This window comes from Rousettus aegyptiacus, unplaced genomic scaffold (assembly GCF_014176215.1).
Source record: "Rousettus aegyptiacus isolate mRouAeg1 unplaced genomic scaffold, mRouAeg1.p scaffold_m13_p_15, whole genome shotgun sequence".
Classification (NCBI taxonomy): Eukaryota; Metazoa; Chordata; class Mammalia; order Chiroptera; family Pteropodidae; genus Rousettus; species Rousettus aegyptiacus.
In genome coordinates, this window is record NW_023416290.1 from 7,299,056 (window position 1) to 7,325,625 (window position 26,570).

The following is a 26,570-nucleotide window of genomic DNA, read 5'->3' on the forward strand; positions in this document are numbered from 1 at the left end:
CTAAAATGAAATGGGCATGAGAAACCCAGGCGCAGAGGTTTTTTTAGACAAAAGTTCTAAAAAATTAAAATCTTTCCTACGTACCCAGTTATTCTCTCTATCCCCCCCTCCCGCCCCCATGAGTGAGGGGAGGGCGGGGCGGGGCGAGGGGGGGCGCTGTGGGGACTCTTAGTGTTTTTATGAGCTGGATCCACCGTGACCGACACTTAGACTGGGCGGCGCGGGCGGGAGGGACAGGCGAGCCGCGCGTCGCACCGAGCGGGGCGCAGACGGCACGGCAGCTCCCTCGGTGCGCGGGGCCGCGAGCCGCACCCCCGCCGCCCACCGCGCCCCTCCTCTCTCCTGCGCTACAAGTAGCCGAGGCCGGAGCGGTCCTGGCAGAGGGTCCTCGCGGCCTCCGCACGGCCAGCTCCCCGCAGCCCGGCCGGCGCCCGCTCACCGCGCTCTGTCGCCCCAGGTGCCCGTGCCGAGCAGGTGGCGAACGGAGTGGGCTCAATGAAGCGCAGCCTGAGGAGGATGCTGCGCCCTGCGGAGAAGAAGGCGCCCCCGGGCGTCGCCTACCGGGGCGTGGAGGACGGCGTGCACGACTCCAGGGACTCGTTCCAGGTACCGGGGCGCCAGCGGCCGGGTCGGCGCGGGCCGGGCGGGGGCGGGGGGGGCGGGGTAGGGGCGTCGGCTCCTCTTCGCTTCGCCCCCCTGGTCCGAGGCTCCGTCGCGGGCATTCCCGGGGCGCGAGCGCTGGCGGCGCTGCGGGTGTGCGCGGTGCACTGCGGTGCGCGAGGGGTCCCTCGGAATGCGGGGGGCTGAGGGTCGCGCTCCTAAGGCGCCCACCCGCTGCCTGCTCCGCCCTGCCTGCTTGTTTGCATGCGCGTCCGACCTCTTCTGGCTCGTGGAGGGCCGCGGTAGTCTGGGGAGACCCACCCCGAAAGTACCCTTGGCGTTGGGCAGAATCAGACAAGTGCCTGTAATCAGGACGCTTGCAGCCTGTGCTGTTTCGCTAGGCCTTTTTGTAGATTTTATCCCAAACCAAACAGTGAATGGCTGTCCCTGGTAGTCGGGTTCCAGAGGTGCGTCGGCGGTGAGGGGCGCCCTTGTCCGGTGGAGTAAAGCAGAACCGAGCGCCGGCAAGGGAAGCGGGGGGCAGGGCTGGCGAACCCTCCCGGGATGGGGCGTCGGGCCTCAGTGGAGGCGGAGACCCTTTGAAAATGGGTAGGTGGTCTCCGGCGGTCCTAAGGGCTAGGATGGGGCTTCCATTTCTTGTAGCTCCCCAGACAGTTGACTCCAAAGCAGCATTAGCTACCGCCACCCTGTTGGGCAGAGGCTGGAGGTGCTCAGAACACTCTCCACGGGGGTTTCTCAGATAGCCCGCAGGAAGCTCTCTTTTTAAACGTTAATATAGCTTTACAAGTGTCTCTCCAAATCCCCACCACGAACCCCTTTCCACAGTGGAACCATATTAATAGGTCCTCATGTATTTTCTGGGGGTGGGGGGTGGGGCCTTTATACCCATCCATGCGTCTGTTGCATCTAGTTTTTTAATTTACGAACGTGGGAAGTTACAGAGGTTTGCAGTTTGATTTACTCACGGACGGTATTTCAGACTACTTTTCAAATCAGCACCTGGAGATGTACCTCACTCTTTTTAGCAGCTTTATAGTATTCCCTCATAGGAATGCATCATGCTTTATTTAACCAATTCCGCATCCACGGATACTTAGGTCGTGTCTGGTTTCACTGTCTTGTTTTGCTTTGATTACACGTGTTTGAATGTCTCTGTGAGGGGAGACGTGGCTTCATCTCTCTGTCCTCCTTAGTGGGTCTATCTATACAATACCTTCCTAGCAGGATAAAGAGGTAGAAATTACCAAGTTGCCCCCTAAACAGGTGCATGTGCATGAATTGACACTTGCCCATCATGTGAGTCGGGCATGTGTTGTAAAACACATAAACCCACCAACCAGGTTTTCCAAGGTGAGTCTATTTACATATTAAATTAAACACCGACTTTTTCCCTCCTCCTTAATATTAGCATGTCAACCAAAGTCTTTTGAGTTAATCCGAAGCACTGAGATCATGAGTGGATTTCAAGCATCAGGATATTGCCTCTGGAATTAGTGTTATGGGACAGGAAGAAATTTAAAAATTTTGAATATCACACCAGATATACTTCCTTTACTCACTTAAGTCAAGTAGAACCATTTACGTTGTTTAAGTCTTTTAGAAGCCACATTAGAGCCTGTAGATTGAAGGCTTTATATATTTTATTACCGGTAGTAATTCTAGATCATTCTGTTAAAACTCTCAAAGGTGAGAAGAATCAGAAATCAATATATTTAACACTGTCAATAGTTCTGAACTCTAAGGATTTCCTGATTTAAAAAATATTGTGTATACTATTTTCTCCAACGTGCATGCATGTGCACACCATGTACACACACATCACACAATCTCAGGAATACTAACAAAATGGAAAGATGACAAAACCTTGCAAGATAAGAAATGTGGAAAAAACTGTCTGACTTACACATTTATCCTTTTCTAATGTCTTTCTTTCAAGAGAGTTAATATTTCAACATTCGACTTTTCATTTGTTATAATCTCTCACCCTAGCTTCCTTCCTTTTTGCTCTATTACCACTTATATGCGTTTCATTAAAGCAACCTGAAACAGATGTATTCCGTATCTCCATTTTAAAACCATTAGCTTCTTTAAAGGTGATCTAATCTATTATGTTCTATGTCTAATCATGTAGTTCAGAAGCCAAAAGACTCTGAAATGATCCTGTGACAGTACAAAACTGCTCTGAATGAGTATATAATAATTTGTCTAAATTGGCTTCTTTCAGAACTTTCTGTAAGAAATCGCTTCAAAGCCTGACTTAACCTATCACGTACTGAATTCAGACTATTGAGTACACCGGATGAGTTTGTATAAAGTATTGCCATGCTCCTGTGTCGTGATTTCAGCGGTACCTCGTGAGCATCTGGCCCGACTACTTGCTCTCAGGAGCGTGTACTTGGGTTTGCGTTGACAGCATGTAACCGAACAGACCCATAAATGGCTCTTTCTGGCACTGTTGGGGGAGCAGTATAAACCCTTTACTGTCACTGGAAGAACATATCAAATTCAAGTGCTAAAATACTCCCAAATTGATTTAGGTAAACACTGAGAAAGAGCCTGTTTCTCTAGGAAGCTCATTTTTCTTACTGAATATGTGTAAATTTGGAAATGGATGGATGCTCATTTTCATATCCTGCATTCACGAAAGCTATGTGGAGCTTATATAGAATTTTATAGTTGAAAAATAACACATGTCTATTTAAAGGACTACCATGAAAGTGTGATTTCTTAGGTACTATTCTGTGATAACAGTGAAAGTCAAAGATCAAAATCTTAAGAGATATTGTTTTATTTCATCCTGACATTTATTATACAAATCCTAAATGCTCAATTCTTTATTAACTACATTGAAATACATTAAGTACTATAAAACTTCATTTTATGTCATGACAGCTTTTAATTCAAATAGTGAGAAATATTCTACTTATCTTTAAGATAACAAGTCAAGGGTTTGACACGGAGAATACTGTGTGTCAAATGTTATATATTATCTGTCACAGTCAAAGGTAGAATTAAAGCAAATGACTAGAACATTTAGAGAGGTTTCTGCACTTTTAGAAAATAGTCATTTTCCAGTGAGTTCCGTGAAAAACTATGGTCTCATAGAACATTTTGCTTTTGGTCCATATGATGAAAATATTTGCTAAGAAATCGCTTTGGAAAAATTTTCAGACAAATGTATTGTTTGACATATTTGCAAAGCTGAAAGGAACATTGAGAAATAATTTTAGTCTGTATTGCCACAGGACTGGAATGACATTCCATTAATTTTTCCCATTGATTTTTAAGTTTTTAGGGAAATAAAATGCATCGAGTGGTCCAGGGAAGTTCTAGAGTGTCTGATGGTCCACGTGGCTTCACCCGCTGCTCTGTAAGAGCTCTGGGTTTTCTTTCCTTTCTTCCTTCCTCTTTACCTCCCTACCTCCCTCTCTTCTTTCCAAAAAAAAATATTTACATGTGGAAGTATCATGGAAAGTAAGTATCCAAATGTGCAGAGCACATATATCGCACATTTATCGTAGACAATATTAGGAAAGAACTAGAGGGTGTTTCTCAAACTCTTTTTTTTTTTTTTTTTTAGGGGGAACAGGTCTCAGAACCCTTTTAAACTTAATATGAGGATTCTAAAGAGTGCTTGTTTATGGGGTTATAGCTTCCAATATTTACCATATTAGAAACTCAAGTGGGAAACCTCACACGCAGTCCAGTAGCTGTCAGCTCATATCTGTGGCCTCTGGAAAGCTTCACTGTGACGTGCGAGAGACAGAGAGAGAGAGAGAGGCTGGACTGGAGGACGGCGTCGGTAACTGTCACGGAGGCCTGGGGGAGGAGGGAAGATTTTGGAGGTTCTCTGGAAAGACAGGCGGACTGTAAACAAGGACAGACAGAAGGGTCCAGGGACGTCCGAGTTTGGCCTCAGCCTCCGTTTGGGGTCAAAATCTGCAATCGAATTTGGCTTTGGCCTTGCCTTTGGCACTCAACGTCAGAATACCGAATTGGATGTCATTTCTGGCATCTCTGAACTGGTGTGATCAAAGATACCCTCATTTCTCAACCACGTAAAAATTTTAGCAATAGAATAAGGTATGTCATTCATATTCATTGATAATACCTAAACATTCACTTTCAAATATAAGCAGGAATTCTAGAAGCAACTTTGAATAAAAATACTATCAGTCAATTGAGGTAGTAAATATGTAAATGATTTTGAGAATTCTTAATTTTCTCTATAAAACAGATATTAAGAATTTCCAAGCAAATGATAGGGAAATAGATTGTCAGTTAATACAGATATTAAGAAAGGATGCATTAGTTAATTGTAGGAAATACACAGTATACTTTTTGATCCAAAATATTTATAAAAATTTAAATAATAATTCAAGGCAGGATCATAGAAGCAAGTTTATGCATGAAGGCTTTTGTAAAACTGTGTTTACTATATAGTAACATTAATGACATAAAATAAAATGATTTTTAAAGATTTATTTACTTTTTTAGTGAGTTAACTCTAAGTCATGAGCTTTTTAAGAAAAAGACCTATCTGGGAATTTTTCTTCATATCTTATGAGAATGAATCAAGAGCAGAATACCAGCGCTGTCACCTTAAAATTTCTAGGAGGAAATACTATGTCATTCATGATAAATCATCTTCGGTCCAATCATAATAAAGACTATAAAGGGTGCGAGGAAGAAAAGAAGTGTTAGAGAAAAATTAGACATTCAGGAAAGCTCTTGCTCCTCCCCTGACGTAAGTGGACATGAGCATCTGTTTGGAATTACACATTTACAGGCCAGTGGCAGCGGCCAACTGTGCCCAAACATACCGGGCCACTCTACAAAGTTCATTCTTAAACTTTATCCTGTTCTATCACACAATTCATTGTATGACGGTGGCTCTGGCTCCAGCTTCCAGCGTGTGTTGGCTTTTGGTGTTCATCATTCAGCCAAATCCTATATTCCACGCACCTCCTGTTCAAGTCCTGCCTTTGCCGCTTCCTGTGTGCCTTTGGGCAAATGATAGAACCTCTCGGTTGTCCTGATGTCTAGCCCTAAGTAAGGGCACTGTAATGCTAGCTCTTGCTTCCTGCACGGGACGAGGAGGAAGTGAACCCGGCCTCACCCGGCCTGCTGCAGGACCCCAGTGACAGGAATAAGCATCCCCAGGGGAGGTGAGTGGGGAGCCACTCTAGACACCGGCCACGTGAGTGACATGACAGTGCCAGTAGATTCCAGCTCCGGTGTCTGCGGAAGGAAATGCTGGGTAGGAGCTGACCGTAGCGGGAAAGCCAAAAAGAGGACGGTAGCGTGGCTTCCTGGACCTAATCTTTGCATTCGTGAAAGTCTTTTTATATAACCAAACTCCCTCATGCCAGAGTTTATGTACATTTTCACCTGGCAATGAGAAGCCCTCTGTATCTTTATTATACTTATTATTTCTCAGATCATATCCCTCATGTTTACTTTAAGACTTTTCTGAAGGCCTTTATTTCTACAGCATATACAAGTTTATAACCAGAAAACCGAATAATTTTTTTAAATGTATTTATCAATGTTCCCTTACTGTAAGCATGATAAATAGTTTGGGGTGATAATAACTTTAATAATTACGCCCGTTTGAGGTAACTTTTTAAATATATTTCTAGGTGGTTTTTGAAGGAAGTGCAAGTGAATTATATCCCTGTATGAAGAAACAAAAGAAATTACGCAAGCATGATGATGTGAACGCCTCTCCTTTGCATCACGCTGCGGAAGAAGGTCAAGTTCAGCTGATGGAGCTGATCGTCAGTGACTCCACTTGCGAAGGTTAACAAAGTGTACAGTGACTGCTGCCTGTCCATCATCCCGTTAGGGTCATTGGGGAGAGTAGTACGAAGTTATTCTAAAGATAGTTTAGCTCCAGATTATCAGGGGCCTGAATATCTCACTCAAAGTGTGGCGTTCCCTACAGGCCATCGTTCCTGAATTTTTTCCATTGAAATATTGCCAAGGCTAGTGCAGAGATCGAGGACACTGTGCGCATTGCAAGCATAGGTTTTTCTTTGAATTTTCTGGTAGGTCATAAAACTTCGTGTGCAGTTTATGTTTCCTTCTATACTATTTCCATTGAGGTCATTCTACACTTAAATTGCTTATCATTGAACACAATCGTAGCATGCTCCGCAACCCCGGCCTCGCACACACAGCCTCATTTGAGAAACTCAGCTATGGTCAGATAAGAAAGGCGAATGCCACTGAGATGTCAGGAGTGAGGGGGCGACAAGGCCTTTATAATTTAAGATAGTTCTGTCAATACCGTGGAAGATGCGTTGGAAGTGGCAGCCCCATTAGAAAGCGATTTCAGTGTAAAGAGAAGATGGCAATCCCCCAGGGTTTTGAGGTTGGAATGGAGGAAGGGAGAGACTCCAGAGCTGTTTTGCAGGTGGAGTCGACAGTTCTTGATAAAAGAGCGAATGTCAGGAGCAAGGGGCAAGGCGTCGAACTGACTTTGAGACCCCCTGATGCAAGTGATTAGGAGCATAACCATCCAGAGAAGAGGCATAAAGAAAACAGGAATGTGAGCATGAGCATGAGGGGCTAATGAATTTGGTTTTGGTCATCCTGGATTCGAAAGGCCCAGGGGACATCCCCCTGGACATATCCAGCAGACAACTAGCGATATAGCATAGGAAGCAGCTGAGGAATGAACAGCAATCCTGCAGGAGACCATACAGTTGCCGGCAAAGGTAGCTAAAAAGAGGGACACCGGCATTCAGGGCCGGATGGCAGGAGGAGCCGGCAGTGATGGGTAAGAGGGTGACGCCACACACAACAAGGGAGATGTTATTAGGATCGGTGAGAAAGAAGATCGGTTGCCACAAGAGATCAGTTAGGAAGATCACAATACGCTCGTACAGCTGTAAAAATGATTTCTGAAGAGTGGTGGAGATGCAAGCCAAACGCGGATGATTTAATCAGTGAATGGAAGCGCATTTGTAAGTTTAGGCCCCCGTTTAATTAAATTTCGGTGCTGACCAAAGTACCAGATAAAGTGCTTTGTCTTGATCAGACAGAATGGTCAAAGGTGGGTGGGGAGGAGGGGATAGGCGTGTGGTTGGGAATGGGGCGTTTGAAAGAATGAAAGAAAACAGTGCAGAGATAAGTTTTAAAAAGGACAGACCGGGCTGCACCACGGTTCCAGGTACCGCAGATGGTCCCCAAATCATTTTTATGAGTGTGTACTTTCCCCTCTCCACAGACATAAAAACATACTGCCACTAATTAAAGGGGTTGACAAAGCAATCAGTCATGTCTATTTTAGAATAGCTACAAGACACCGCATATGGGTGCGCCGGGCTCAGAGGTGAAGAGTACATACAACACATCGAACTGCGCGGAGGCCACGGGCGAAGTCAGGGTCTCGGGCTCTGGCTCGGTCTTGTGATTTATTACTGGTGTGTCTTTTCTCTCGTTGATGTTTTTTAAAGCATTGGTAAGGGGCAAGCGCTCTGCTAAGATCTTTGAAGACATAATTCGATAGACCTCCTAAAAACATTGCAAGTATATCAAGTATATACATTTTTCCCTCCTTCCTTTTTTTTTTTTTTTTTTACCACATTCAAATATGAGAAAACCAAGATTCAGAGAGGTAAGGCAACTCACCGAACCCTCTTTACCAGCTATGATGGCATGATTTTGAAACTCTTTAGCCCTCAGTGTCTTCGTCTTTCTGAAAAACGGTCCTGGTTCCTTATGGGCTGTTGGAGGGTGGAATGAAATAATGATAAAGTATTAATTCGCCAACGTAAAGCTAAGAACAAAATTACTAATTCTTGCTTTCGCCAGTGATATATTAGTCAAGTGATTTAATTCTCTGTGTCTCAGTTTCCTCAGCTATGAAATGGGAATAATTAAATAGAACCTAGTAGAGTGCCTGGCATATAATTATGGCTTTTATTAAGCTCAATATGTCATAACGATCCCCAAACTCCTGCCACGGATGTAGCAATAGGAGGGTCTCTTTCTCATCGATACTGTAGATGGGCATTTAACTCGTTTGACAAAGTCAGTGTCATAATTCTGTGCATCCCCTGCCAGTGTTCATTTGATGTTTCTTAAGAAGCAGAACTGTATTTTCATTTTTCATAAGGAAGGTGATGCCTGTCACAGGAGAGCTTGGCCCCGAGCTTCGAAGGGAATAGGAATGCCGTAGGTGTTCGATGTAATCCAAGCGAACTCTAACCCATGTTTTTGTCTTTTTTTTCTAGTGCTGAATGTCATGGACAATTATGGAAATACCCCTCTGCACTGGGCTGCAGTAAAAAACCAGGCTGGAAGTGTGAAGTTTCTTCTTAGCAAAGGAGCCAACCCGAACCTCCGAAACAACAGCATGATGGCGCCCCTGCACCTCGCCGTGCAGAACGGGCACAATGAGGTGGTGAAGGTGAGCGTGGGCTGCGGCCCATGTCCAGCCACTGCGGCCTGGGCCGCCGTGACCAACCTAAGCTGCCACCGCAAATAAAATGTAATAGTTACGCTGCTGGCCTTAATCTCACCAACTGATGACAATGATGGTGATGATGGTGGTGATGATGATGATGATGCCAGTCTTATCTTTCTCGAATAGTTCTTATTTACCCAGCATTCTTCTAAGTGCTTTATATGCTCTAGTTTTTTTTTTTTAAATCCTCCTTTAAAAAACTAAGAATTAAGACTGTTATCATTCCCATCTCACAGCTGAGGAAACCGAGACGAGGGAATTAAATCACTTGCCGAATACGTAACTGGCGAAAGCGAGAATTAGTGATTTTGTTCTTATCTTTTTGTTGGCAAGTTAATACTTTACCACTTTTTTCCTGACTGATTTAATGTTTAGAAGGAAGGAGGTGATGAGTGTCTCAGGGAAGACGGAAAACATAATTATACCTCATTATTTTAGTTTGAGTGCACACAGTATGCAATAGTGTTAGCAGAAGACATTACAATACTATTGGAAAATCTCTTATTTTTTTTTTTTCCCAAGGCTTTTTTTTTTGTTTGTTTTGAGAGTGAGTTTGGTAGAGGGAACCCTGGTAAATGCTGAAAGGGTGAGGTTCAGGCCACGGCTTTTATACTATATCTATCTCCGTGTCTCACACTAGAAAACACCTACACTTACTTAAAGAGGAATGCGCTTTGCAAACGGATCACGTTCCAGAAGTCCATGTCCGAGGCAGGCGATTTGGAACTTATGATACATTTTTCCTACAGAAACGATATTGCCAAGTGGTGACTTGGCTCTTGTGCCGAGCCACGTGTCTTAGTCGGTTTGAGATGCGATAACACAGTGCCGTAGGCTGGGTGGCTTAAATAGCCAGCGGTCGTTTCTCCCAGTTCGGGAGGCCGGCGAGGCCGAGGTTAAGGCCCAGGCAGATTCTGTTTCTGGTGAGGGCCTGCTTCCTGCTTCGTAGAAGAGCCCTGTCTTGCTGTGTCCTCACATGGTGGAAGGGGTGAGGGAGCTCTCTGGGTCTCAGTTAGAAGGGCTCTAATGCCATTCATGAGGGCTCCACACGCATAACTTAGTCACCTCCCAAAGGCCTCACTTCCTAATGCCATCACGTTGGTATTAGGATTTTGACAGATGGATTTTGAGACACAAAAGCATTCGGTCCTTCATACCACTCCACAAACTACTCAGTCACCGAAGAGCTCTCATGAGCTCCGTGCTTCCATCAGCCCCCATCTCAGCCCCCCGAGTCTTTGGCCCCTTTGCGCCAGGCGTGATGGGAGCCCTCTTTCTGCTTTCCTGTCGTACCTTGCATATAGCTCTGCCCTAATCCTTAGCACAGGGTATTGTAATCACGTGTTCACTTGCTTCTCTTCCCCTCTGGCTGGTTATCCTTGAAGGAGGGACTGTGTGTGTGACTCATCTCAAGGTCTGGATGGCTCTTGAATGAATGAGTGAATGAATCGGAGTTCTGCCTCCAGGAGAGGGGCAAGGCTTACGTATCATCACTTAAGGAGTCAAGGTGGCCCCTTGAGCAGGTTATTGGAGGAGCATCTGGCAGTGGCCTGTTTGTTTTTTTAAGTGTCTGCATTGTTCATGAACCGGATGCTGCTTCTGTTATCGTCTGGGGTGGGCCTAGTGACTACAAGGAGCTGTCCCCCGACTCCTCGCCCCTCCCCCCCCAACCTCCAGAGATGTCCCATAGTATTTCGCAGAGGAACTCTTGGGCTTGCCCTGAAGGCTCTTTTCAATAACAAATGCCCATTGACTTAATTAACCTTGGCTCTGAAAGTGTGATTTGGGAATTCAAAGGCAGGTAACAGTTGAAAGGCTATTGTTAATTAGAAATCTGAACCCTTCTGGCCAACAGGTACAGAAAAGTAGGTATCACACAGAAAAAAGAAAAGAGAGTTTAGAAATAAGCCCATAATGATTTATAAAGTAGGGTGGTGGATATAATGAAGATTTTCCTGGATGACACCAGAACGAGAAGAAAAATAGGATTGTAAGAGAAATGACTTGTTTCTACTTGGTCTTAACAGCCATAACTGCATCTAAAAAATATTTTCAAACCCCTCTGCTTCACCTGAGATGGAAGGGATAGAAGGAGGGGGAATTCTGGAGCGTCTTCTGTGTGCGTGGAAACAGCCTTCCTCTGGCCCGCCTCTCCCAGTGACGCTCATGGGTCGGGCCTGTACCCCTCCAGATCTGACCAGGGTGGAATGCTTTCCTACTGGTCAGTCAGCCTTTCCTCAGACCTTCCACTGCTGCCTATATAGTTGTAAACTAATAAACCATTACCCGGGGGCCACCTCAAGCTCTTGTAGACACCAGTGGTATGAATAGTGTCCCCTGGGACACGTTGTTTTGGTGAGGAGCAAGGCCTTGACTCTCAATAGCCTGCAGGACTTAGTCCTTGGGCTTGACTCCGAGGTATTCAGTGGCCTGACCCTCCCATGGGGCTTCCGGGATTCTCACCAAAGGGGCCTCTGGAGGCCTCGCCCGAGAACCTGCAGACTTGCCCGGCCACGAGTGAACATGAAGCGGCTGCAGAGTTTAGTAGCTCCCTCTGAGACCCCTGCCACAGGCGACTTAACACGGCGTTTTGAAAAATCGTGCTTATGGCTACATAACAGTAACACCCCGAAACGTGCCACAAATCTATGATGTACGATTCTCAGAGGGCGAAGAGAAAACAATCTCTTCTCATAGATTTGGGCGGGTTACTTTATGTGTGGATCTAGAGTTTGTTAAGAAAAGAACGTGAAAGTGCCAGAAGTCTCATTTCCCCTCGTCCAGCAGTCATTTCTCTGCATATTTGTTTGTGCTGAAATCTCAGTTTAATTCATTTGCTGCCACATTAGCACGCATTCTGTTAAGAGGTGGCTCTGGTAGGAGATTGTCTGCTTTTTTTTTTTTTTTTAAAGTCCAGGTTTTTAGGAAACAGTATATTTTAATAAAATCTTTTAAAACAATGTAATTACAAGCACGTGTTATAGTTTTATCATAGACCTGCTGCAAGAGGCAAGGCCTCCACCGGGCTAAGACAAAGATTTCCCTCTTGGGAGAGACATTTCTATGAGATAATTATTGTCAGATTTAACATAAAATAAAGACTGGTTAAAGATCTGTAGATTCTTGGCCAATAACCATCTGGAAGTCAACCAGGTAAAGGGGTTATAGGTCTTTAATTAAATTCCATCACAAAAAATTGCTTATCTATTTTATCAGGAATGTTAATTTCTTACATCACAGAAAAGGTTTCTGTTCCAGACTATGTTCAAATTAATTGAGTTAAGCTATGCCAGTGTTACAGGAAACTCTCTTTACTGAAAAAAAAAAATAGAGTTTTAATGGACATTTCCCAGAATTCTTGCAATCTAGATAAAGGAAAAATGACTAGAAGGGGAATCAAAACCCAAAAATACTTCTTCTTCCTTCCCTCTCTCCCTTCTCCTCCCTCTCCCCCATTCCAAATGGCTCCACAGATTTATTTTCTTGAAGATATTAGCTGACAAAGCTCACCTAATGCAAGTGAGAAATATCAAGTCAGCTACGCTAACTCGTGTCTACAATTCTTACCCTATGTCCAGTTCCACAGCTCCATATTCCCTCAGTTTGGTGTGATATAGAAATTGTCTATTATCTCTCTATTTGAGAAATGTGTGTGGTACCCACGGCGAGCAAGGTTCAGTGTCGGATCCTGTGGGAGAGGGATGGAGAAAGATGGGTGAGAACACGGTCCCTGGCATCCGAGAGCTCATAGCCTAGTGGGAGACGAGGACCCTGTCTGGGGACCTCCAGGTTAACTTTTGACAATGTGCTCCTCTTCTGTGTAGGTCTTGACTGAGCACAGAAGTACGGACACTAATTTGGACGGAGAAAATGGAAACACAGCTCTGATAATTGCATGCTTCCAAGATAATAGTGAAGCACTGCAGATGTTGGTTTGTATTTTAATCATGTTTTTTTCTGTTTTCCTTTTCATTAGTACAACATAAATTGCTGTTATTTACAACTCTCCGTTTCTCTTAGCAAAATGTAAAATACAGACGATGTCACAGCAAAACTTCTGCGTGCTGTTATAAACGTACATATCCCTTAAATCTTAAATGAATCTGAGATTGCTTGCAGAAGACTAACAGGAAAGCACTAAAGAATAAAGAAAATGTGAGAAGATCAAAGTCAAAAGAAAGCATAGACAGGAAAAAATTCACACAAAGCTGGTGGTCAGGGTAGAATACAAAATACAAACTATAATAGCCTGTATGTTAATAAAAGTGGATCATACATTTGACTTTGAGCTTCTTAATAAGTCAAAGGAAAGATATAGTAAATGGCAGATTTATTGTTGGGCCCATAAAATAAAAGCCAAGAGAAACATAGTTATTCATATTGCCAAGACAAGAAGAAATTATTGCTTGGATTCTCAAAAAAGGGAGCCCTGTGTGACAATAGCAACTAAGGTCCTTAGCCACAGCACTACAAGTAGAGTAAGCCTCCTCTCTGAGGTGAGATTTCCTGGGGAGGCCGAGTAGAACCCTGATCTTGCCTATCTAAAGGACTGACTCCTGCCCCTTCTGGTGTGGTCCTAGGATTCCAGTAAATAGCTTTCTTTCAAATAGCCCTTAATCATTAAGTCAAAAGTTATTTCTTGGAAAAAGATAATAGACAAAGATTTGTGAATCTAACTAAAACAGAAATAAGAAAGGGATATAATGGTATTTTTTAAATGACAATCAGTATGCATAATCCTGTCCTAAAACATTGAAAATCCTTTTTTTAAATGGATTAATAGCTAAAAGTAATTAAAATTCCAAAATTAAGTAAAAAATTAAAGATCTATAGGAAACCATAATACATTTTTATAAAAAGTGCATTATCAAAGCTCTGAGGCCAGCTAATATTACATACTGTTACAGATTTACAAGTCCTTTCAAACTTTCAAGGATTATGTTCCTATTTCAGGTTACCTTCTTATAGCACAAGAAAAGAGTAAGAATGTGTAGATCGATTTAATGAAGCAAATGTAAGAATAATTTAAAAACTTGAGAACTCCTCCCAAAAGAAAAATATAGATGAATTTCATCATATAATATAGATGCAAAATCTTAAAAATCCTAGCAATTAATTTACCAAAATAATCAGAAGAGTAATATGAAATACATGTTGGCCTTATCCAGAGAATGTACAGATAGTTAGCCATTGGATTATAACACATCAATTGGCCTGAGCAGACAAAGCATATGGTTATATATTAAATCTATATATTTGTGGAGCTTTAAGCAAATATAAATTTTTCTATATTCTTATAAATCTATAAGGAAAAGACTACACTCCGTAGAAAATTGGCAAGGGGCACATAAAGTTAAATTAATTTCTCTGATAGTCAAAGAAGAAACATGTTAAAACGATGAGGTATCTTTTTTTTCATCTCTTCAATTGGAAGGATGAAAAAACTTTTTGATATACAGTGTTAGGGAGAAATTTTGATGAGTTGAAGAATTTTGTTCACTGTGGGTGTAATTACTTTTTGATTCGCTAATTCCAATTCTTGGAATACATCCCAAGGAGATAATTAAAGTGATCACTTATGTTAACATCAGTGTTATATATGTTAGAGGGAGGAAACTGAAAAAAAATGGAAGTTCAATTAACAGGATTCATTGTTTAAAGTTTTGTGTACTCCAATATTGAACGTGTACATAGTAAAATGATCTATTTAGAGAATATTAGGTAAAAACAACAGTGTAGTCACACAGTATTCACGTAAAAATTACCTTTGCAAAGAAATAAGACAAAAAATATATTGTCTTCTAAAACGTAAACCAATACTGTTAGGGGTGAGAGTACGGGTAATATTAGCTGCTTCACGCTTTTCTGCTTTTTCACGGTCTTCCCTTTAGTGATAATAAAAGATATTTAAAACAAAACTGAAGTCCAAGGTCTATAGAAAGTGATATTTGCAAATGATTGACTCCGAGGTCAAAGTAACATATGATTCAGTTCTTCTGACATCTTTTTAGTAGAGAACTTCCAGTAGTCAAAATACCTGATTTTCATAGTTAACAAAGTGCTGGTCTAATCATGTCTTAATTTTACATGAATAAAAGGAAAAGAAAATGGGTGTAGGTGGAGTCACATTAATGTTTAACAATATCTTATTAATCCGATTGAAAATATGTTGACTTTAAGTTATCTGGGGTATTGAGACTGATGTTTTTGTATCGACATTGTTACCTCATCTTTGGGAAATATAAAGTCTCTCTATTTCAGACGCGTAGCCTAATTCCAAAATTACCTTCTTTCCTGGATTCATGTCATCTGAGGCTTTTCCGTGTAGTTTTGCATGGGCACTGAATAGTGCAGTGGTCTGGGAGGGGCAGATAAACTCTTGTCTGTCTTGCCATATGGGGTTTAACTTGTATTGTTTGACTTCTTTGTTACTGTTATTTTTCCTCCAGTTAAATAAGGGAGCTAAGGCTTGTAAAGCAAACAAATGGGGATATTTTCCTATTCACCAGGCTGCCTTTTCGGGTGCCAAAAAATGCATGGACATAATATTAAAGTACGGTGAGTACTGTTTCCTACATTATATACATATGCTGTTAATTTGAAAAATATTTAATAGAATTTACACATGGGCTTTTATGTAAGTCTAAACATCTTTTTTTTTTAAATTCCTTCTATTTATAATATCTGTTATCTTGAATTTTATTTTCTTCTAAAGGTGATGAACATGGATATAGCAGACAGAGTCATATTAACTTTGTGAGCAATGGAAATGTGAGCCCTCTCCACATGGCAGTTCAAAGTGGTGACCTGGAAATGATTAAAATGTGCCTAGACAATGGTGCACAGCTGGAACTGATGGAGGTAATTGTTCATATTCTACACGAGACTTTTTATTTTAGAATTGTCATAAATTATTTTCCAAAACGCTTTAGAGCTCTTCTACCATTAAGTAGATTGAAATAGATACTTCCTGCTGTTCAGGCAGAAACAGAACAAGCGACTATCCCAAATCTCGATCTATGTGTATGAGTTCGAGAGCTGCCAGAAACAACTGCAAACACAAATACAGATCCAGTAAAGATAACGATACCACTAATGGCAGGAGGAGTACTGTCAGCCGTCAAGAGCTGTCATTGTGGGGAAGCAAACTTGCGAGCTGTGGTTTTAATCCTGATGCTGTTCAGCACGTGAAACTGCTCACTCTTCATCGTCTTAGATTCTGCGTTGCTGGATTTTGTTGTCCCGGGGGGCAGAAAACTTCACAGCTGCAGCTAGGTTATAGTCCTGAATTGGGACGTAGGCATTGATGCTGCTGTCACGACTCTTTACAGAGCGGGAAGTGCACGGCCCTCCATTTCGCTGCCACCCAAGGAGCCACTGAGATCGTGAAGCTGATGATATCGTCCTATTCCGGGAGCAACGACATTATTAACGCAGTGGACGGAAATCAGGAGACACTGCTCCACAGGCAACTTTCCCTTCTGTGTAGACATTTTTAGTTTCCGGGTGTTAGATTATACCCTGCATCAGACATTCCCTAGCTCAGAAGGAAGGAGCAGAGATAGCAAAGGTCCTGTGGTTCGGCTGGAAACTACATGCTCCTCCGAAATCAAAGCAGAACACTAAAGAGATTTGCACAGAATGAAACCTCCAGGGGAGTGTTCTGTGTCAACTCAGTCCTTTGGTTACAGGCTCAAGCTTAATTTCCTCTATGCTCAGGAGGTCAACATACATGGCTTTCCATACCTTTCTGACCTGTTCTGACTCCTCCTGTGTGTCTTAGCCTCATTTTTAGAGAGGATAACGAGCAGATATATCTAGATGTTCCATTCTTCTCACTCTCTTCCTCTTTCTGCCCACTTCCACAATTACAGATACACGTTTTCAAAACTTAACATTTTAGGAAACAATAGGCAAGCTCCGAACAAGGTAAATGTTTTTGTGGAGTTTAATGGAAGTACTCATCAGGGGAAAAAAAAAACAACCCATCTAACTGTAGGGGTACTGGACGCTAGGACAGGAAACAGGCAGTGTAGACTGAGAGCTCAATGCCTTTGGGAAGACAAGGACTAAATTCCTATGTGAGTAAAAGGGGTGGCTGCGATGAGCCCTCTCCGTCTCTGTCTCTCTCTCTCTCTCTCTCACACACACGCAACACATATGCACACACAGTCACGCACAGCTGTGAGCCTGCTGGCAGCCTGGAAGGGCAGAAGAGTTTACACTGTTATCCCTCAGGGAAAAAAGAAACTCTAGCTACCAATAGAAGATCAGGTTCTAAACTGGGGATGTGGGGGACAAAGGTCCAACATCAGCGAAACCTGCAGGCACAGTGGGATATGCCAGGATAGAAAGGAACTCCCGCTTAGAATGAGTTCGCAAACTAACATTTCATAGCATGAAGGAAAACTTATCAAAGACCACAAAATCAACAACGGGCTACTCTACTTGCAAGGAAATAGAAATAATAGGGTAATCTGGAAGTAATTTTAAAATAAGGATATTTAAGACTCAGAAATGTAAAGGAAGGAAGAATTCGTTATGTAAAAAATAAGTAGATAGATAAAAGATTATGAGAAACAAATTGGCATTTATGGAGCAAAGATCATTTTATGAAAAAGATTTAGTTAGAAACCCTAAAAATGAAAAAAAAAAAAACTTTCGAAATAAAACCAAAACTCAATAGACTTACCTCTAGACTGGAGATTCTTGAACTACTCACTGCACATCAGAAGTATATGGGGAGCTTGTAAAATCCCAATGTCAATTCAGATCCGTGATTACATTAGAATCTTTGTGTTAGGAATTTAAAAACTCTCTTCGAGTGATCCCAGTATTTAGCTAATTCAGGAACACAGTTATCTGAGTGTGGTTCAAGTGTCCATTTAGAACTCAGCTTTAATATACAAATATGCATAAGAAGGAATTATTTTAGAAAAATAGATCCGTCTACCTGACCCATAAGTATCCTTAGCCTGATGGCAACTCTAGCTAGACATATTCAGCTTGGATTGGCTGAAGATTTCTTGGGCCGGTTCAGTCCGATGCTAATTAACCTGATACTGATCTAGAATCCTGGAATGACCTTCTCATAGCCAGTGACATTTGGAGCTTATATTGAGCTTCAAAGGAATCCAAAGGGCGAGAATTCCCTTTGTGACTTTTGTGGTGTAAAGACCTCAATACATTGTTCTGACTGAAACGAGCTCTGTGGTCCGCGGGGAGGGGGGTCCAGCCCTACCTGGCTATGCGACCTTGGCCCGTCCTTTCACCTCTCCAAGCCTCAGTGTCCAGTGCCACTGAGACACTGCATTTCCGTCCAGACTCCCAGGTGGTGCCGAAGTTGCTGGTTTGCAGCCCGCACTTTGAGTAGCAAAGCTCCAGAACAAACCAAATGGGGCCTTAATGTCACTTGTTTTCTAAAATTAATAAATGCACCTAACATAATTTCAATAAAACATAACCTCTTGTGAATTTTGGGTGAAAATTGGCAAGCCGATTCCAAGATTTATATACAAAAGGCTGAGAACAGTTGAGGTAATCTTGACTAGGAATAAAGACGCAAGATCTGTAATAGGAAACAAAGTTTCATGTCATTAGCATTGACATTTGTTATGGTGATGTTTTGATATAGATTGAAAACTTTTATTTGCTTTACGAATTAACATCCTTATGACTGGCCATGGGATAATACTAAAATGACTTCAGTTGTGCCATTTTTGTTTTTTTAATAAATTTTTGGCTTCATAAAAGCTTGGGAAAGCTAATAACTCCGTCTCGTTGACGTCTGCCGCAGAGGGGACATTTTGAACCCCGCGCGTGAGTCCTGGGTGGAACTTGCACACAACTGCTGTGCTTCCCCGCGGTCGGCGGTGATGACGGCCAGTTCCGCCGCCTTTTATTTTTAAGTTCCTAGGACAGATGTTACTGCTCACGGCAGAACAGCTTCAAGACGATTGTACCCGGAGAAAACAGCTTGACTAAAAGATAAGAGAGAAAATCTTGTGATGTGTTTGATGTTTCTCTATTATTATTACTTTGAAAATGTTATCCTAAACAGAATCAGTTATAGATTTTGAAAGGCTCCAAATTCTCTTGCATTTATTTTATCATGTTATTAAGCGATTGTTTAAATCGATTCTCTGAATATAGTCGCTTTATTTCATCCATTTATATCAATAGTACCTTAATATGCTTATAACTCTCTTTTTTGCAGGGCCTCATTATTTGATCACCATGAACTAGCAGACTACTTAATTTCAATGGTAACTATTCCATTGACCGTTTCTTTTTTTAATTACTATTTACAGTTGAAAACCTTTTAATTACGTAATGTGAATTCGAAAAAGTAAACCAAATTTCAGTTTCTTGCTTATCGGCAAAAAAGCTTACCAAAAGATTGGCACATTTACAAACAGAGGGTCGCGCATAAACATACCAGGGCCGGACTTCATTGCCGTGAAGTCACGGGTCCCACAGAGCGCGTCCTATGCCCGAGTCCGTGTGTGAGGTGGGTGGGGCCATGGCAAGGACAGCTCTCATGGGAACCAGTCCGGGTGTGTGAGGCTTGACGGCTCTGCGCTTCTTCAGCACAAGTGGCTTCGAGGTGGCGGCAGGGCAGGTCACCTTCACAATTCGCTGCAAGCATCAGCACCATCTTTCAAACGATGAAAAACTGAGGAGTTACAAATGTGCCCAAGGTCGTTCTGAGGGCAAGCTTGAGGTTTTTGTTTTTTTTTTTTTTTCATTCGGATCAGGGAAATCAGCTGGCTATTGAGTTAAATTTTAATAAGCCTTCTATGTGGGCGAATGTTTGATGTATTTGTTTAAGCGCCACCATATCAGCAATGAATACAGTTCCGTTTGTAGTATTTAACAGGTGTTCGTTGTCAATAGTAACTACTGATATCCTGACATTTACATAGAAGAATCCTGGAAAGACTCACGATACATTATGGTTTTGTCATGCCTGGTTTTCTGCAAATGCAGCCCTGTCTCCCCCTGGCCGGGCAGAACCTCACCAGCCGCCATCATGCTTTCGATGGGGATACCGTAGCCATCAGTATCTATATTCAATGGGTATCCAAAGAACAAGAAACGTCCACAATTGGAGTTTAAGCTATTTTTATTACCTGCTCCCAAAGATAGGATTTTTTTCATGAACTTTTTTAAAGCCTTTATTTCCTGTCATATCAAATATCATAACCATAACATGGAATGGTAAATATTGACTTATTCGTTTAGATGTATGTATGTAAGATGTGATTTTTAAATACAAATTAAATAGTTGGTTAAAATTTTACTTTATGATTTGAATTATTTCAATTCAATTATTTAAGTTCATATGATTCAGATGAAGTAGGCTTTTTAAAAAGTGAACAATTTCTTGCGAGTGTTTTTAAGATCACATATGTGATAAATTGAGAAGATTTTATTTTGAAAGTTTAAAAATCTCTTCTTACAGCGGGAAATCAGCTATTGGTGCAGTCAAAGGATTTTATTTTTATGATGTAGGTAGTAAAATAGATCTATTGCCAGATGTCAGTCAAAAGATTAATATGTGAGGATATTTTCGTTGTTGAAATTATAAAAGAATTCCTCCATTTCTGATGTTACAACATGTGAATTATAGGGAAATTTCAAGCAGCTCTATAGTTAGTTATATGCTTGAGTGCTAACCATATTATGGGCACTCTATCCCAATGAATTAATATTATTTACAGGTTATAATGTAAGCTTATTTATCTGTTCACGTGCTTTTGGTTGATGACTTGTTTCATTTTAGGGAGCAGATATTAATAGCACCGACTCTGAAGGACGATCTCCGCTTTTATTAGCAACTGCTTCTGCCTCTTGGAATATTGTAAATTTGCTGCTCTCTAAAGGTACCGTGAGGGACCAAGCTGAGCCTTTAGAACTACTACGCAATTTGGTTAGATAAACATTTATTAACCACTCATTTTGCGCCAGGCACTGGGCCAGGTACTTTAATACAAAGATAAATAGAATACTTTCCATGTCTAGAATAGTTTTCAGTCCAGTGAGGGATCGACACTTAAAAAAACAATTTCCGAACAATAATAGATATCATTTATAAAGCAATTATTCTATCTCGGACATTTTGAGAAACATTTTATCTCCATTCTCTCAATGGTTAATTTTATGCGATGTAGATACTATAATTGTCCCGATTTTAGATACTAACCTGATCTGACAATAAAGAATGGAGGTATTTTCTTGTCTTCTTTCTGGATCTCTAATCTCTTCATCTTTTTTTATGCTTTAAAAGGTAAGACCTCAGATTTTAATTAATGTAATAAATCGTATATTCTCTCCCCCTTCTACGCACACACACTAAGGTAAAACCATTTTTAAATATATTTAGTTTTCTTATCTAAATAAAGTTTCCTGTAAGTTAAAGATTGGCAGAGTTTTAAGTCAAACATTTTTTATTTTCTTAAATTGAAAATCTACCATAGGCTGTGCTACGAGTACATGAATAGAAGTTATATTTATGTTGTGTGTTTTAGGTGCCCTTGTAGACATAAAAGATCATCTTGGACGCAATTTTTTGCATTTGACCGTACAGCAACCATATGGATTAAAAAATGTGCGACCTGAGTTTATGCAGGTAATAGACATGTACATATGTGGATTCCTATAAACTGAGATGGGCTCAACAGAGTAAAATGATTTTGCTTATTATGATTTTGTTATTATAAAAGCTGATTCTGAAATTTAAAAGCCATCTTAAAATAAAGATGCCATATTTGATTATGTATTTACAACATGGTGACGATTATGGTGATGATGAATTACATCGGGATTGAATTTTCCAGGTTACGAAGGTTCCAATGTATCCCCGTTGACAATGTCACCATTCCTTCACTCTTTGACCATTAGGAATTACGTATCAGTGAGGAAGCCAAGTATAGACGCTGATTAGCAATATGCCATCCTCAATTAAGAAAAAACTGCTCAATACACTTGACTCGTTGACACACTGAAAACATCCTCTCCTCTCCATATTTGTATTCACTGATATTATTGGCTTAAGCTGCTCATTTGGCATTTATTCTTTATTTAATATCCAGACGAAAGATAAAGCAAACCTAATTTTAACGACTCATGCCTTTTGCCTAACAGAACGCATTGGCGTGCAGCTCATAATCGCTATTTGGGGGGAAAAGCGAAGGGAGAGGTATGCAAGGTGGTCGGTCCTTAGTCAAATACATTTGGAAAACGCTAGGTTAAAAATGTTGAGCACATTTTCCACAGTTAGGGCTTCTCAGAGCCTTTGCTATGGTAATGCACCTTTTGGGGGAGCCAGAGCATGCATCCACTGTCCTCCACATCTATTTGACTCCAGTTCCCTTCGGGTTATTTACATTTTTTCCCTCCAGGTATATATGTATTGACCCTATTCTGCAGAATAGTTAGAAAAACACTTTAATTAGCATGATCACAGAGTCACACTTAGAATATTAATTTTTTCCCTTAGATGCAACATATTAAAGAGCTGGTCATGGATGAAGACAATGAAGGGTGCACTCCTCTACATTACGCGTGCAGGCAGGGGGTCCCCATCTCTGTCAATAATCTTCTGAACTTCAATGTGTCCATTCATTCCAAAAGCAAAGATAAAAAATCGCCCCTACATTTTGCAGCCAGGTAAGGGTCAGCTTATGCGACATATGAGCACGTCTTCTCTCTGCTTAATATCTGCCTTGGAAATAAAAAAACCTAATGTTTTCAAGTTATGGGCGTATCAATACGTGCCAGAGGCTCCTGCAGGACATGAACGACACGAGGCTTCTGAATGAAGGTGACCTTCATGGGATGACCCCTCTCCACCTGGCTGCAAAAAATGGGCACGACAAAGTAGTCCAACTTCTCCTGAAAAAAGGTGCCTTGTTTCTCAGGTGAGGACACGTGAATGGAATATTTACATATTCTTTTTTATGCTTAATTATGGTATCTAATTCTATCTCGCTAAGTACTTTTATCCGTCTTTACTCCTTGAAACATAGACGACTTCCCAGATGTTGAAAGAGAAGTCGGTATCATTGCCGAGTGGCGAATGGAGACGTTGAGGTTTATAGAGCTAAAGCCCTGATGTAGGGTCACAGAATAAGTGGCTTTGTGCTCGGTAGTTCCCAGAAGTTTTGAAACATGGTTCCTCATATTTGACTTCAGCATGATGCCACCTCTTTATGCAGATACAAAACTGTGTGCGTACCTGTGCGCATACCTCATACACACACGCACACAGCCCACACAGAGACTCTGTTGTTCATTCAATCCGATGAGTGGCAGACTCAAAAAGCCACAACAATGTGCTACAAAACATTCCTGAATTTCACTATGCTTAAATTTAACACGAGGAACAAAGCCAAATTAAAATAATTAAGCATAATGAAAACGGGAGCATGATGACATCTTTGTTAAAGGAATTTTGAAAACCCAGGAAAGTTTTATAGAGGCACGATGAGCTAGGTTCTAATTTCACCCAGGTGAATATGCAAAGAGCTAATTTAGGCCAGTGTTCAAAAACACATTTGCCTATCAGACTGCCGACCCCAGCAGCGTCATGATGCATCTGGGAACTGTACGCTCTGCTCAGTTCCCTCGTCCTTCCAAAGGGACACCAGGAAGCCACCTGCAGAGGGGACCCCAGTGGGGCTGGGCCAGAGAGCTGTTACTTAATCACGTCGTAATTGAAATAGCGAGGTTGCTTTTGCACCCTCACGCAGTTACTCACTTGCACTGACATTAAATTGTGCCAGGCTCTCACACTTTTTTTTTTTTTTTGTATATTCAATTTGGAAAACTGTCAAGCCTTCATTGCCTGTATTCCTAAATTTCTGTGAGAAAGGACAGACATTTCCAAGGGCATTAATTTTGCATCTTTGTGAGCACAAGAGGAACAATCTCTTGAGACCCCCAACTCTCAGAAGAATACGTGGCCCCAGCTAAGTATCATATAGTCATGTATTATAAGATGATGGTATCATTATTATTATTATTGATAACTAGTGGCCAGGAAGACTAATACCACCGACGTGAAAATTTTTTGATACAATGTTCAATAAAAGAATAAAACAAGACTTATGTGGTGTGTATAAGCACATTATGGCCTTGAAAAAACTATGTATGACAGACACGCTAACTAGCTTCACCCACCCAAGTGTTTGAAAATGTGTTTATATACTTTTATATTTTGATCTACTAAATTAAAAGATGTGTGAATCACATTATAGGTAGATCATTTAAGACCATTAGGCTTGAAATGAACTCATTTGTTATAAATACGTCATAAATATTTAGTTGCTAGAACTTAGACACTCATTTTTGGGGGGCCATGAGACCTACCTTTCAAATGGGTGGCCTGCTGGCCCACCTTCCGTCTAGAAAGTGAACGCACCTGTCTTTTTCTGACGAACAGTGACCACAACGGCTGGACTGCTTTGCATCACGCTTCCTTGGGCGGGTACACTCAGACCATGAAGGTCATTCTCGACACGAACTTGAAGAGCACGACAGATCAGCGAGATGAAGAAGGGGTACGTACTGTGTTCCTCGTACCTACCCAAAATCTCGGCGGAGAAGAAACTTCAAAACTTGCAGGAAGCCGCCTTCTGAGCCACGCCCCCCCCCCCCCCCCCCCCCCGCCTCCTCGCCCTGCCCGTAGCCTCTTAGCGGGCCCTTTCCATGCAGACCCTGAGCGTGAGAAAGGTGGAAAAAGGGAACAGAATAAAAAAGACGCCGAGGGGTGGGCGTGCGGCGGGCAGCGCCGCAGTCTGACGGAGACCGGGCCGCGGGCCCGTGCGGGTTGGGGATTGAATTTCCGCCCCGCCTGGGGAACCGAGAACCGTGAAGAGAGCAGCGTAAGGCTTCATAAAAGCTGAGTGGATTCGATGGGAAGGACAGTCCTTTATTCTGCTATGATTTTCTTCCTCCTTTTCTTGAGGGGGGCGGGGCAAGTATTAGAATGTCAATTCTTTCACAAAATGATGGAGGGAGGAATATTGTCATTGCCTTTCAAAATGTGGCAAAATTAAAGACTGACAACAACCTTATAGCAATCTCTGCTTTAAAAAAAAAAAAAATTTACAAGCCTGTGAAAACCCTAAATCTAGAAACTGCTGCTCCACTAAACGATAATTCTCCCAGAAACATTTGCTTCTCTGTTCATGCCAGCATCCTTACCCTGAGAGTTTGTCCTTTGTCCTTGTGGAATCATCCCACTGAGCGAAAGCAAGGCTAAACGAACCACTTGGAATTCACATGCACACGCACAGATCTTCCCCGCCGCCCCCGGTACCCTACCCCGCGACCCCTGTTTGAACTATAAACTCATGGTTCTGAAGCTGGATTCTGAACACCAGTTTTAAACTCTATGTGCCTGGGTATTAAATAGTTTTGTGCGTAATACCTTTTGAGCAGTTCGACAAGGAAACAGGGCACTCGAGCAGCCGAAGGATGATTAGCCGTCGTCACTGGGTTTTCCCGTTCTTGTTTTCTCTGAAAGAACACGGCGCTGCATTTTGCGGCCCGGGAAGGCCACGCCAAAGCTGTCGCCCTTCTTCTGAGCTACGATGCTGACATCGTCCTGAACAAGCAGCACGCCTCCTTCCTGCACTTCGCAATTCACAGTAAGCGGAAGGAGGTGGTTCTCACGGCCATCAGGAGCAAAAGGTATGCTGTGTCCCTGTCCACTGTCACCGAGCATCCACTGGCAGGGGGGATGATTCACAACCTGAGAGGAAACAGAGGGAAAGAGTGAGTTTCGGCCATTAGTCAGCGTTTTCTAAATGTTGGTTTACATTAAAGTTTTCAGCAAACTCTGGGTGACAGCAGCTACGTTGCTTAACCTCTCTGATCTTCAGTTTCCATTTCTAATCACGGAGCACAGGCTGCCTTCCTGGCTGTCTCGTGAGACTCACGGGGTTCAGGCATGTGTAGCGTCTGGCACTGTGGTCACTGTCAAGCAGAGTCTGCCCTGCCCTACCTGAACCCCCACCCCCAACACTCTCTTGCCAACACAAACCCCAAAACTCCATGTTGGTTAAAATATTCTACAAGGTAAATCTGCATTGTTACTAGTGCTGACTAACGAGATTTCTTTTGACACGTGATCTTTTGCGGTCCTGGGTGTTTGAACCAGCCTGCCGGGAGTTTCAGTGATGAAGCTGGCATGTCCTTTGCCCCACTTCTCGTGCGTAAACCTTTCTGTACCAGCACAGATGGACATGCGCAAGGGCCAGTGTTACCCAGTGGTGGACGCAGAGGCGAACAATCCATATTCGAGGCAGATCGAGCGTGTGTTTTTGAGCACAATCTCAGGATCCTCTGCTTCCCATTCTTTTGAAGCGCCAGTCAATGGCAGCGGGCGACCAGATGTTTCCTCCTGATTACGAAGACGTTCCAGATGGAATTTATTGATAGGGTTAACAGAAAAGTTCTCTGCGTA

At 42.1% G+C, this 26,570-nt stretch overlaps 1 protein-coding gene across 3 annotated transcripts in view; it reads left to right on the forward strand.

Moving 5' to 3' along the window:
- The first annotated feature begins 307 nt into the window (after positions 1-307).
- Positions 308-26,570, forward strand: part of TRPA1 (transient receptor potential cation channel subfamily A member 1) — a 47,005-nt gene continuing 20,742 nt past the window's right edge. For 2 of the 3 annotated variants that reach the window (XM_036232797.1, XM_016153717.2), the window contains exons 1-14: positions 308-606; positions 6,264-6,423; positions 8,865-9,040; positions 12,922-13,029; positions 15,547-15,655; positions 15,813-15,958; positions 16,429-16,565; positions 19,314-19,362; positions 20,883-20,982; positions 21,628-21,728; positions 22,599-22,768; positions 22,855-23,019; positions 24,543-24,660; positions 25,629-25,795. In XM_036232797.1, the coding sequence (XP_036088690.1) occupies positions 496-606; positions 6,264-6,423; positions 8,865-9,040; positions 12,922-13,029; positions 15,547-15,655; positions 15,813-15,958; positions 16,429-16,565; positions 19,314-19,362; positions 20,883-20,982; positions 21,628-21,728; positions 22,599-22,768; positions 22,855-23,019; positions 24,543-24,660; positions 25,629-25,795 (1,817 nt within the window). In that variant the 5' untranslated portion in view covers positions 308-495. The remainder of the gene's footprint in view (positions 607-6,263; positions 6,424-8,864; positions 9,041-12,921; positions 13,030-15,546; positions 15,656-15,812; positions 15,959-16,428; positions 16,566-19,313; positions 19,363-20,882; positions 20,983-21,627; positions 21,729-22,598; positions 22,769-22,854; positions 23,020-24,542; positions 24,661-25,628; positions 25,796-26,570) is intronic. The other variant, XR_004954578.1, reaches the window with a different exon arrangement.